General features: G+C 43.4%; 1 protein-coding gene across 3 annotated transcripts in view; it reads right to left on the bottom strand.

The window, feature by feature from the left end:
• nbeal1 (neurobeachin-like 1) overlaps positions 1 to 12,642 on the bottom strand; it is a 47,551-nt gene that overhangs the window by 8,318 nt on the left and 26,591 nt on the right. For all 3 annotated transcript variants that reach the window (XM_038717594.1, XM_038717613.1, XM_038717603.1), the window contains 23 exons: positions 12,460 to 12,619; positions 10,876 to 10,978; positions 10,623 to 10,782; positions 9,341 to 9,499; positions 8,676 to 8,835; positions 8,142 to 8,230; positions 6,919 to 7,518; positions 5,806 to 5,981; positions 5,404 to 5,692; positions 5,003 to 5,311; positions 4,734 to 4,883; positions 4,477 to 4,634; positions 4,128 to 4,252; positions 3,490 to 3,616; positions 3,243 to 3,391; positions 3,029 to 3,162; positions 2,835 to 2,936; positions 1,759 to 1,854; positions 1,519 to 1,643; positions 1,236 to 1,376; positions 937 to 1,067; positions 420 to 529; positions 92 to 209 (listed from right to left, as the gene is read on the bottom strand). In XM_038717594.1, coding sequence (XP_038573522.1) covers positions 92 to 209; positions 420 to 529; positions 937 to 1,067; positions 1,236 to 1,376; positions 1,519 to 1,643; positions 1,759 to 1,854; positions 2,835 to 2,936; positions 3,029 to 3,162; positions 3,243 to 3,391; positions 3,490 to 3,616; positions 4,128 to 4,252; positions 4,477 to 4,634; positions 4,734 to 4,883; positions 5,003 to 5,311; positions 5,404 to 5,692; positions 5,806 to 5,981; positions 6,919 to 7,518; positions 8,142 to 8,230; positions 8,676 to 8,835; positions 9,341 to 9,499; positions 10,623 to 10,782; positions 10,876 to 10,978; positions 12,460 to 12,619 — 3,871 coding nt within the window. The remainder of the gene's footprint in view (positions 1 to 91; positions 210 to 419; positions 530 to 936; positions 1,068 to 1,235; positions 1,377 to 1,518; positions 1,644 to 1,758; positions 1,855 to 2,834; positions 2,937 to 3,028; positions 3,163 to 3,242; positions 3,392 to 3,489; positions 3,617 to 4,127; positions 4,253 to 4,476; positions 4,635 to 4,733; positions 4,884 to 5,002; positions 5,312 to 5,403; positions 5,693 to 5,805; positions 5,982 to 6,918; positions 7,519 to 8,141; positions 8,231 to 8,675; positions 8,836 to 9,340; positions 9,500 to 10,622; positions 10,783 to 10,875; positions 10,979 to 12,459; positions 12,620 to 12,642) is intronic.

The following is a 12,642-nucleotide window of genomic DNA, read 5'->3' as shown; positions in this document are numbered from 1 at the left end:
ATCCATTTGTAAACAAAGTGTTGCCAAAAGCATTTTAAAAAGACCATAAAACCATGACACGACAGCGTGACAGCTGCTCTGGATGCTTTACCCTCATATGTGCAGTAGTAGAAGACGTTGAGGGCCTCCACCGCTGCAGGGCCCCTCTGCTTGTAACCGAAGATCAGATCGATCCACTCGTGAAGGTGGGCTGATACGTACTCCGACTCCTGTCACAAAAACACACACCACCACACCTGGTCGTAAACCAGCCATTGCACAAATACACATACACTAATAATGTTTCTGAACACTCTGTGCTGATGTTAATGTTAGGGTAAGGTTTTAATAATGGTTTTTCTTCTTGCACAATATTTTCTGAGAATGATCCCTAAGGAGCAAAGTCATACTACAGCAGTAGAGCTAAATCTTCAGCTCACCAGGGCTTTGCGGTGCTTGTAGATGAAGTCCTCAGGGGACTTGGCCCATTTGGGCAGAACAACGTCATTTACTCTTTCCTTGGAGATCTGCAGGCGACCCAGATCAAAGCCTGGGTGACAGCAAGAGGACAATAGAAAAGAAAGAGAGGGGTGAGGTATAGAGGAGGAAAACCAGTGAAAGAAGACCGGGATCAGAGAAGGAATTCAAAATATATTTATGATGATTCTCACAACTGGACTCTCTTTAACCCACGTTTAACCCATGGAATAATTAGAAGAAGCAAGGCAACACCGTAAGTTCATTTGCCAAGGCGGAATCTGATAAATATTTGTAATCATATTTCATTTTTCTTTAAATTACCTATCAGAGCGATCCACTGCACACTTATTCTAAAGTAGGTCTGCATTCAAATTAGTAAAGCAGTTAAGCATGTGTTGCATATATATATATATATATATATATATATATAAATATTTTAAAGCATTTGCTAAAGGATCCTTTATACTCAAACCTCACCATTTTGGTTCTCAAGGAATTCTGGGAAATAGAAGAACTCAGGGATGAGCTCCTTGACGTCATTGGGGTTGTCCATGAGAGTTTGCCATGTCGCAGGGATGGAGTGGAACTGGCGGTCTGCACAGTCAAACCTGAGACAAGGAAGGATGAGCATCACACAATAGAGTAAACACACTACGACTAAACGTCCTCTGGAGGATGCTATCATTACAAACACTATCAACATGAAAGATTAAAAGAGGTAAAGTGGCTGTAATGCAGGGCAGACATGCTGATTAGTGTCTGGCTGGCCTCATTACCGTCCACTCTGGAGTTGGATGTGCAGGGAGGTGAAGGGCTCCACTCTGATAAGGTAGTGCATAACTCCAGCGGCGTTTGAGTAGTGGGTGCCATAATGGAACCTATCAATGGTGCCTGTTGGGTCCTCAAAACTTTCATACCTGAAAGGACACATTTAAAAAAGGTAGCGTGAGCTTTTTTAGCAACGTAGCTTCATCTAGCTGCTGACAAACTTCTATATATCCATTTTATGCTGGTTTTAATGCTAATTCAATTATGGGAATAATTCAAGATGAAACATACTTCTCTCTAACAGCTTTAGCGTTGCGTTCGTTTAGTACTGCGACTGGTTTTGATAGATCCCTGAATACCCGCGGATCAGACAGGTCCAGCTCCTCTGAAGTGTAGTCGGCTAGAATCCAGGGAAACTGGTAACACACACACACACACACACACACACACACACACACGTTAGCTAAAATATTAACACTGACCTGGTCACCACAGTTAAATGTATAGTAATGTGTTCAGTGAGGAACATACCACTGGATACTGAGCCAGGTTGTTGTACGTTCTGCCTGCAATCGTGTTGAGTTGCATCAAGTAGTCAAAGTTGGAAATCTCCCGGTTCACCCATTTCTGTGCAAAGACAGTTGTTATTCTCATTTTCCTCAGTTCCACAAAAAATTACAAACTTACAGCAGCTCACAACTCAAAATGACAGGAGAAGAAAAAAAGGTGAGCGTTAAAGTCGATCTATTGACAATATGAGAGTTTGTTCAGTCCTGTTCAGATCATCTGTCTGAGCGCAGAATTCATTATTAAATTTACAGTGTTCATCATTTGACATGGGGAAGTCTTTTAAAAAAAAACAACAACAACAACAACTGCCTGCTCCACATATGGTTCTAACCACAAGCTGGAAGAGTAATTATTTTAATTGATAAACAACCCAGTGTCCATACGACACCACTCCTTTAATTACTGCAACGCTCTTAACAGTGTGGTCTCATTCAACATGTGAGGCAGAGGCAGAAGCTCTCTTGCATGTGTTGTTTATAATAAATGAAATCTGTGCATACGCCTAAAAGCAAGAGTCTGGGAGACCATATCAATTTTGAAGTGATTCACCACCACGTGTTTTAAGGGTACTTTTTCCTGGCGACCAGAAAAAGGACATGGTGGGAGACACAGCCCATCAAGTCTTTTCTTCTAAAATGATATACATCAAATCCGGAAAACACCATTTGCATTCCTGTGAGTAATACACTCAAAACTATGTTTGCCAACAACACTGAAGAGATCAGCAGCTGATTGACTGGACTCACAGACCAAAGACTTCAAAATGGGCCTTTCACACCTGAAAGTCGCACCAAGGTACAAACCAAAACTTATGGTTTGATACATTTTAACACATTGGGTTAGTTTTGGTCTGATTTCACTTCGCAATTATGCGAGCGCACTAAAGAACTTTTCATGACATACTTGAGTCCTGTCGTCATCATCTATATTCCTATACTTGAGGAAGGTGTGAAACTCCTACACAATGAATACATTTCATTCAACTATGAGTGTAATTGTTAATGACCGCTCTGTATCAGTGTTTCTTGTGTCCTGACCTGTGTAAGCCCCGAGGCTTTGAGGAGTTCTTGCGGTGAGCGGCCTCCATAAAGGCTGAGGGATCGTAGAAGCAACATGCGACTGTAGACCTTGTTCCTCGCCTGTGAAGAAAACAAAATGTTGTTATAAACTATTTAAAAGGCAAGTATTCTTCTCTGGAGTTTATAAATTGGATTAGATTTGTGACTCTCACCTCTTTCTTAAAGTTGAGGAAGTAATTGGTCTGGTCGATGAGGAAGATCTCCAAAGCTGATCGACGTAGGTTATAACGCCGCAGGTGGACCTCTCGGATCTGAGACAGGGGCCATTTGAAGTCATGGCCCACTCCTTCGGGAAACAAGTAGACAGTAAGTAAAAGCATAGTTTCTCCGATATTTTCCTCATCCACCTCTTCACTATCTCCTCACCTTCCTCCTTCTCCTGGCTGCTATCGTAGAAGTAGATGTGTTGTGTGGTGAGTTCCAGGCGGCCGGGCACCACGTCCACCACCGTCACCAGCTCGCAGTCCTCCCACAGCACCAGCTTCTCCTTCTGGCCTGCCTCCTCCGCTTCAACTCTGCAGGACATGGACAAAGAACAGGAGGCTGTAATTCTCGACTTTTTATCAATTATCTGAACACTGTTGCTCTGTGGTTGTTGTATTTGGTGACTGACTGGTTGTTGGCAGCAGCGGGGTCGTCCTCCGGCAGCTCTAGGATGTCGTCTTCCAGGTCGCTCACTTTGACCTGCTTCACAGCCTCCAACAGCAGAGACTCTGGGTTTATACGCTGCTGATGGACACCTGAGCAAAGCAAGGGAGACAGGAGAGGATTAAAAACTGAGGGGAGGCATCCAGAGATGGTGCAGTGGTTAATATCACATGCCAGTGTGGGAAATTAACTTCTTAGCACTTGTTAGCACGCTTGTCAAAGGCTGACAAACTACAATACTTACCTGCCAGGAAAATAACACCTCACACCTCTTTTCTTAACTTATTTTGAATCTGACACATGCTGGGTGGTTATAAAACTTTCTATTTATTGAAAGAAAAAACCTGAAGAGAATTGGAAAAGAAAGTGTACACTGTACACACACTTATCCCACCTCAACATCACCTATTAACTGAACACGTCTACTTGAGCAGGTACTTTTCGCTGCCAAGAGCAGCTTTAAGGCCACTGGAGGTTTATATTTAGTCTAAATATTCAAGAGTACATTAAGAGACGCAGTGAAAATGTACCAGGCTGGTTTTCTAAACTCAGACCAAAAATGAACCCTGATTTAAAGCCCACAGAGAGGAAATGTAGTCTTACCCAGGTTGTCTCTCAGAGCGCTGGCCTCTCGATGTGGGTCAAAGTTGTAATTACGGACCAGCTTCAGCCTCATGCGGGAGAAGTTCTCAGCGCTGGAAACCCTCCAGTGCATCTCATCCTGCTGCCTTTTAGATGGTTACAAAACACACTTGTAATAATCCCAAAGCTGTACCTTTATATTTATACACTTATTCCTATTAGTGTTTTCCCCACTACCCCTGCTGCTGCAATTGTTTCCATCTTATCTTAATAAAGTATAAACTAAAGTCGACATGAAGTTCTAGCCCATGTTGATAAGATTTGAATTACCACAGTAAATGCAGGTAAGGAAACAAGTTGATGTCAGTACCTGTCAGCCCAGGGCCCTCTCTCACACACCAGACCTCGGCGTGCTGCCTTCCACTGCCTGAGGGTGGCGCTGTTCTGGCTGTGCTGCTGCTTCAACATGCTGTTGTAGCGAAGGTTCTCCTGGCGGCCTCGGCGTGAGAAAGGCTCCACAAATTGCTCCTGAAGGGAAAGTGATGAGTTTGTGGGAGGCAAGTTTTAGACCAAACCAACATGAGAAATAGAGAAAAAGAGGCTTCAGTTATTTTTGATCCAACTAACCTGGAAGCGGATCTTGCTCTCACCCCTCTCCCTCTCTCTCTTATGCAGGCTGACCATGAAGGCCTCGTAGCACTCCTTCCAGTAGAGAGCCATGGTCTCGTGGCCCTGGCTGAATGTTTCGATTTCATACTGCTTCATGTAGGGGATAATCTAAAGACAGAGCAGAAGCAGGCAGAAGTAAAAGAGAGAAAATCCTTCTTACATTTTCAAATAAATGTGTATCTAATATAATTTAAAACAACAAGTAAGTGTAAATCTCAATCTCGTACGTATTTGTCGAGGTAGACGCGCCACTCAGGTGACTTGCAGTACAGCTGGAAGTCCTCAAAGAAGGACGGGCTGCCGTTGGTGTCAGGGAGCTGGGGGAGGTGCAGCTCCATGTAGAGGAGGCGGTGGACTTTGGAGAGCAGCGTTCGCAGCAGAGGAACCAGGAAGGAGTATGTCTCCTCGGTTTGCTCCTGGACAGAGCGCCTCAGGATACACTCCACCTTACCTAGCAGGTAGCAGGCCTCGTCCTGGCTGGACACCTCCTTGGTTTGAAGGATACCATTGAGCTTAGCAGTGGCCATGGCGCACACCTGGGACAGAGCTCATTTATTATTATTCACAATGACACATGGAAAAGAACCAACAAGGAAGACACAGTGGACAATGGGAAAAAATAACTCACATCAGGGTCCTCCTGAGCCATGAAGCCCAGCAGCAGTCTCAGTCCAACTTGTGAGAGCTGGAACCACTGCGTGCCGGACGAGTACCACACCATGAGGCTGTCCATCAGCGTGACAGTCTCGTCCAGCACCTTCTCCGTCCACAGCGCTGGATTGACCAGGCCCTCCGCCTGCAGGAAGTCTTGCACCATGTGAAGCAAACGCACAGCGTTCTCAGTGTGCTGTGGCAACGTGGCGGCCGATGCCTCGCGGTTATCACTCACAGCCCACTCCAACATACGTTCCATAAGACTTGAATGAGAAAGCGAGAGCACAGAGGAAGGACCGTTAGATGCTGCTGGTGAGCCCGTCTCTGGAAACTCCTGCTATGTCCAGTACTGTCAGCGGAGGAATAGACGGCTCACCTGAGTTTGATTTGGTCGACAGGAAGCAGCAGCTCGTTGGCGGTTCCCAGTTTGGTGAGAGCTGAAAAGACCTGGCCACGCTCCAGCCACGCCGAATCGTCTGAACCTTCCACGCCACGCCACATCACACACAGCACAATCTCCAGCAGCATGCTGCTTAGCTCCTCCTCTGCCCGCTAGAGGGTGCCACCACACCAAAGACACAGACAAGGAGATTAGAATAGATTCAATTAAATTTCATTGATCCCTCTGGTGTATATTTGCAGCAGTAGGTAACAGGATACAGGAAAGAAACAAAGACGAAGAAGATGACAGATATAATGTCACCATCAATTTGGACAATCTTAAAATCAACTGTGTGTGAGGAGACTATTCTTTATTTCAGTATTTAATTTATTCTATTACTTAAAGCTGTGTGACCGCTAGCTTCAGTATGTATATGTGAAAGAGACAGGCTGTCTTTCTTCCACCTCTGCCCTCATGTGTCACTGAAATGACGACAAGAGCCCACTAGATCATAAATTCAGCGCTGGGCTCCCTGAGGCAGCAGTGACATTTCACCCACTGAGTAAGAAGCTCTTACTGTTTAGTAGCGTTAAAACAAGCTTGGAATACAGACTATCATGTGAAATAAGACAAGGGGGTTTCTTATCACATGCTAACTATCAGGTAACAAACAACAAACAACAAAATGAGGGCGGCACCTACAACATTCCAGTGCTCATAGAAAAAAATATTATACTTCATATAGACCAGGTTCAGCCGGTTGCACCGTCCAGCTGCCAGAAATACTTACTAAAGAACCAAACATGCAGCTGAAGAAAGCCCCCCCCCCCCCAAATGCACTATTTACTCCTGTTTGAGTAATACACAGTGCCTTTTAGAAAAAATATATACAGTATTTTTGATCCCTTTTTAAAGATTTACATCTTCAACAGACAGAGAAAGGCAGAAGGAAAGTATTGAGTTGGTTTTGGTCTTTTCATAGGATTTGATGACAGTAACAAAAACAGAATACTGGCAGTCTGATCCTTTAATGTAACGACAAAACTCTCTCCTAAACTCGTTTCTCCTGAATCATCTCAAGTAGATTAAAAGTATCGTCATTCTCACCTCAGCATTGTTGAAAGACTCCCCCAGTGAGATGTTGTCACTGAAGAGAAAGCTGTCTTCAGTCAGGGAAGAAGTTGCATCTCGATCCCCGGAGCTCCCTGGGAAAGGCTTGGAGTTCTCCAGTGGTGACGGCGTGCTTGGCATGCTACCAGGCGTTTGGCTGCCGCTCTCCCCACCCTCGTAAGCCTGCAGGTGGGACAGATCCAGCATCAGGCCCCCGGACTTCCCCACCACCCAGGGCTTGACGTGTAGTTGCGGCTCGGTGGAGGCAGAGGAAGATGGCGTGTCCAGCAGCGAGATCACGTCACCATTCTCCAGGCTGTCCACAGAGCGAGCGTCACCTATGCTGAGCCGGTCATCCTCCAGCCGGTCCAGGCGGCCAGCACTTCCTGTCCGCGCCCTCCTCTCCAGCGGCAGCTCTAGGCGGTTGTTGCCACCGGACCGGCTCAAGTCGAGACTGCAGGTGCTGACGGTGTCAGTGCTCCTCAGTTGCAAGGACCCTTCACCCCGCAGGTACAGCCGCATGAGCGTGTCCTGCCAACACTGCTGCTTCGAAATCTGGACGGCAGCATCTTGTTGGGATTGTAGCAGCTGGTACACCTGAAGACCGAGGAGGAAAAGATTAAGATTTAATGACACCTGCAGGAAAACTAAGTCATGCAGCACCAGAGGGTAAAGGATCTAAATGCAACACAACCTCAAAGCTAAGCTTTAAGTGCTAATGACGAAACAATTAAATCACTTTTATTTCCAATTTCTAAGTGATGTACTTTGATCATTGCTCCTTCTCGACTTCGGTTACGTACTGATACACACTTAAAACAGTATTATTAGAGTTTTGAAGATTCAATTATTATTTAATTATTATTAGTGGGAAGATTAAATGCATGTGATTATTGAATCTTTACATACAAGTTAACAAGTTACAGCCAAGCTACTCAGATATAAACAAAAGAATAGAGCAAATGGAGGGTATTAAACTGATGAAACAGATCACAAGATTTTTTATGGTACTGATTGATGGTCATTGATTTAATGTGTTTACATTTTGTAATGTTAACTCTCACGACATGATGACAATTATTGTCTGACTTCTTTACACCAATGTCAGCTTGTTAGGCTGCACTGTAAACATATACACTAGCTGCTCTTCTGATGAAGGAAGGATTCAATATATATAATTTATATTGTGTCAGCAGGTTTAAGTGCAGGTGTTTCCTCACCCTCTTGCAGACGATGAGGCGTACGCTGGGTCCGGCGCGATGAGTCAGCTGGACCAGAGCCATCAGGTCCTTGTAGTTCACCACTGGATCTGAAGATTTTAGAAACACACAGTTTTACATTTGTGAGACAGTATACTGTATTTATTTCTGATGAAATTGTATGTTTTCCGAATGACAGACATGGGATCAATTCTCTCCACCGCCTCCAACACAAAGCCTGAGCTTTGAGGCATTTTGTGAATATGACAGTAGTTGAATTAAGGTTAATCCACACTGCTCCTCTGTTTAAAGACAGGCAATAATGAGAACTGGCTTATTGCTCCGCAAGGACTCATGGCGTCGATTCATTAATTCACAGAATGACAAGTGATGACCAATTGCTGCAACCTAGGCTGAACACATTTAATTCAAGGGACGATTTATGGTCACAGGAGAGATCTTCTATTTGCAAAAAATAAAGGTGAGGCAACACTAGTAAAACAGGGAGGTAGAACAGTGTAAAACAGACTAGTCGTTTAAAAAAGACAAACTTACCTGTGTGGAGGACCTGGTTGAGGAGACAGCGTGTCAGGTTTGGAGTGATGTGAAGTTCGGAGAAGAGCAGCGACAGGCCGGCGTAACCTGCGTCCCTCAGCCGCAGACGCTGCTTATTCCTCTCATAGACTCGGTCGCAGCGCAACATGCGCTCAAACAACTGTGCAGGGGTGAAGAGAGAAAAGGTTTTGCAGATTTTCTATGACTAATAGTGTTATCATACATTTGTGGTGAATTCCTGTTGAGATTTGGGGATTCACATCAATCATGTTAGCAACTATTCTCTGCTTGGACATTCTGAGTGAGTTGGTGTCTGGTCCAAAGTCACTTTTACATTTAAGTGTATTAAATACTTCACAGACAGCTTAAAAGCATTGACTTGGTTAAATTATTCTGTCTTCTTTACACTGATACTGTGTAAGTGAAGCATTTATAAAAGAGTTACTGAGAGTTAATTCAAAACTTCTTACACGAAAACCCCTGAATTTATGCAAGACATCTCTTAAAGTTCAATCACATTTCAGGAATTTCATAACTAATTGTGACCTTTTACAGCGTTTTACTCAGAAATGGACTCATGATGGCAATAATTAAGTATCGCAGCTTAGACGTGGAGTGGCTTTTGATTTGTCAGAATGTCCCAGGCATAGCTGGCAGTAACCCACCTTGAACACAAGCTCTCGTAGTCGATCTGAGTGCTTGTTATTGAGCATGAGAGCGTAGCAGGAGTCGGCCGCCCCAGGCTCAAAGAGGAGCAGGAAAAGCTGGTCCCTGGCCGGACTGCTCTGAAGAAGGCCGAGTATCAACTCCAGAAGTCCACACAACTGTCACACACACACAATTGCAACTAAATTTATTTACTTTTACTTAGCCATGGTTGCATGTTTTGACAGATTTCTACATTCTTTTGAGAAGCAAAACAGCTAAATCATGCAAGTCATATCACTGTGATTAAGAGTTTTGGTTAATTTAAAATATAAAAACAATGGAAGCGGGCAAAATAAATCTGAAATCTATTTTCTCACAGAGCAAAACTAAGTGATTCTATTGCAATGTTTACACCTAGACAATGTTTAACTGAAGATTATGCTTTGGTAAAGTGATTCTTTCATATTTTTAACATAATTCATTAAGTGTTTGAAGACTCACTCTGGCTTAATGAATAGATAAATAGTATCAGAGAGATGGCAGATGCTGAGCAGGGGAGGAGGATCATAAGATAATATTGACCATATGTTCATAGATGGTGATGTAAGCATCCACTTATAGTACTGTGGTGTAAGAGGATATGCAAAGTGACAGACAAAATGAAAACCAAGACGGGACTAAAAAAGGAAGAGAAGTGGGGAGGAGGTGTGACAAGAGGAGGAAGTGGATTTCATAAAATAGGTGACAGATACCATGTCCTGCGAAAACAGTTGGAGCTTTGCAGTCGTAGAGGAAAAGATATTAAGTGGTTTGTTTCAGCCAGCAGCCGCTGATGGATATTGCTTAGAGCAAGGAAATGTTAAAAAATAATGCAGAGAGAGTGAGAGAGAGAGGGGGGCTGGAAAAAACAGGCTACCAGGCGGGATATGAGCCGACAGCTTCCTGCGCAGGCATCACTGCAGTTAGTCTCGTAGGAAAACAGAAAATCCTGCAGTTAAAAGGTCATCTTATTTCACAATGAAATCCTCAAATAGCAAGAGTGGTTGGCATTAGCCAGTTTCACAATGTGGGTCATCTGCCACGCATACACTATGAATAACTTGACCTACTCCAAATGTCTTAAATGTTGGCCTGACACACCTCAAAGTGAAGTTTAGTGCCATTCCAGTGCATATGATACTAATAAGTTTTAAGGTCACCATTGTCTTTCTGCTGGCTCTGTGACGCCTCTCACACTCACAAAACCAGTTTATTTAAAGAACTTGTGCACACCATAATATTTGACCCAACCCCCCTCACCTGGTCCTCGTCTCCAATGGCAGCAATGTATCCCAGGATGCTGTGCATCTCGTCCTGTGACATTCCCTTGCTAATGTAGTACTTAACGAGGCCGTAGAGAGACGCCCGGATGGTACGAATATCGTCCTCACTCAGGTCGCTCTCTTTATTGCTGTTCTTCCTAAAGAAGTACAGAGCAGATGACAATGATGTTTAGTGAACTGTATGTGAATCTCTAAGTATAAGGAATGAACTTAGGGATATGGAATCTCACCCGTAATAAAGGCGTATAGTGTCCAAGAGGAATTGAACTCCATATTTTTTTCTGAACTGCTTCCGGTTATCTTTTATGACAGTTGACATGTACTGGATATGACCTTCATTAGAAGAAAACAAGTGAGCACAACTTAGAACTGGTAACAGTCTCAGTCAGGGACACACTCTTTTTCCTGTGTTTCACACACAAACTGCAGCAACGGTGCAGCCAACAGCCATTAAGATTTATAAATAGACTAATAATAACAACAACAACAACAACAGATGCATAGAAAACGCAGGGTAAATGTACAGAGAATTAAAAAATTAATTGACTGCATCACTCTCACGGTCCTTCATCAGTCAAGAAGAAGCTAAAGCAACCAGCGCAAACATGTCATGATACTTGGATAAAATATTTTCATCTGTATTCTTTCACTAACATGTAATCTTTACCTCACAATTCCAATATAAACTTTGTTTCTAAATAAATTACACTCATCTGCATGCCGTCTGTTTTGATGGATAAGTTCAACATTTTGGGAAATATGCTGATTTGCTTTCTTGCAGAGTGTTAGATAAGAAAAGCGATACCACTCTTACATCTGTCTGTTAAATACGAAGCTGGTTAGCTTAGCATAAACAGCTAGCCTGTCCCTGTCCAAAGATAATCAAAAAAATAATAATAATCGGACAACACCGGACACCGCAGGGAAACAGGAGAGGGAAGCACAGCAAAACGTCAATTCTCACACAAGCAGAATCCCTGCAGTTCACATCAGAAGCACCACGTGCTGTTCAACAATCCTCCTTTGCTCTTTTCTAATCACACATAGAGCTCATCTTGATAATAACCTAATGAATTTATAAGATTTGTATGTGTTCCTAGATTCTGCAACAATGAAGTTAAAAGGAGCGAGGAGGGGCTCCTCTCTGTCACTCTGTTTAGACTATAGACTGTATAAATATGTGGAAAAATACATCATTTAAAAACAGAAATCGGGCGAATTGAAACTCCAGGAGAACAGCTGGTAGAAGCACAGAGAAATCAAAAGGGTTAGCATGGTACACACATTCAGAATCAGATCATTGTTATCATTTGTATCGTTATCAGTGTGTTTCTTTTGCCTAATTCCCTTGTGCTGCGCGGGGGAAAAAAAAACAAACAAAAAAACTATGGCTGCAGATCGGGAGCTGGCTGCGACGCGTCCTGTCTGAACAGCCCAACTGGTTAACATGGAGGCTGAAAGGAAGCAGGCAGAAGTGCTTCAGCCTCCTGTGTGTCCCCAGCGTAGGCTCACTAATTAACACCTTATATCTCGTTTGACAAGTTGTGGTTTTCCTTGAGGTTAAGTAGCGACCTACTTTGCTGAGCGCAGAGCATTTCTATTTTACTTTACATATTCATCTGTTCTAATTGTTGATTCTTTTCACACACACAGTACAACAGCTCATTTGCTCTATTCTTAATGATTCCTGTATTGTTGTCAACTTGTTCCTATTTAGTAACACATTTACCTAATTTCCATGTTTCTAGAAGAACACTTAATGAAAATATGACTACACACCCTCTCACACTCAAACACATGTATACAGATCAAACCTATGCGCAGAGGGAAGTCTCCTTTGTTCCAGATGTTGAAGTTGAACAGCAGATGTGTGTGAAGCTGCTGCAGCAGAGCCTGGTTCTTCTCATATGTCACCTGCTCTATCAGCAGCTGCGTAGCAACCAGCACACTGACATCCACGTGACCTGCTGGCAGCTAAAACAAAACATACATACAAT

This window comes from Micropterus salmoides, unplaced genomic scaffold, assembly GCF_014851395.1.
Source record: "Micropterus salmoides isolate LMB-PRFRI ecotype aquatic unplaced genomic scaffold, ASM1485139v1 Ms_hic_scaffold_1, whole genome shotgun sequence".
NCBI lineage: Eukaryota > Metazoa > Chordata > Actinopteri > Centrarchiformes > Centrarchidae > Micropterus > Micropterus salmoides.
This window is presented reverse-complemented; position numbering and strand designations above follow the sequence as displayed.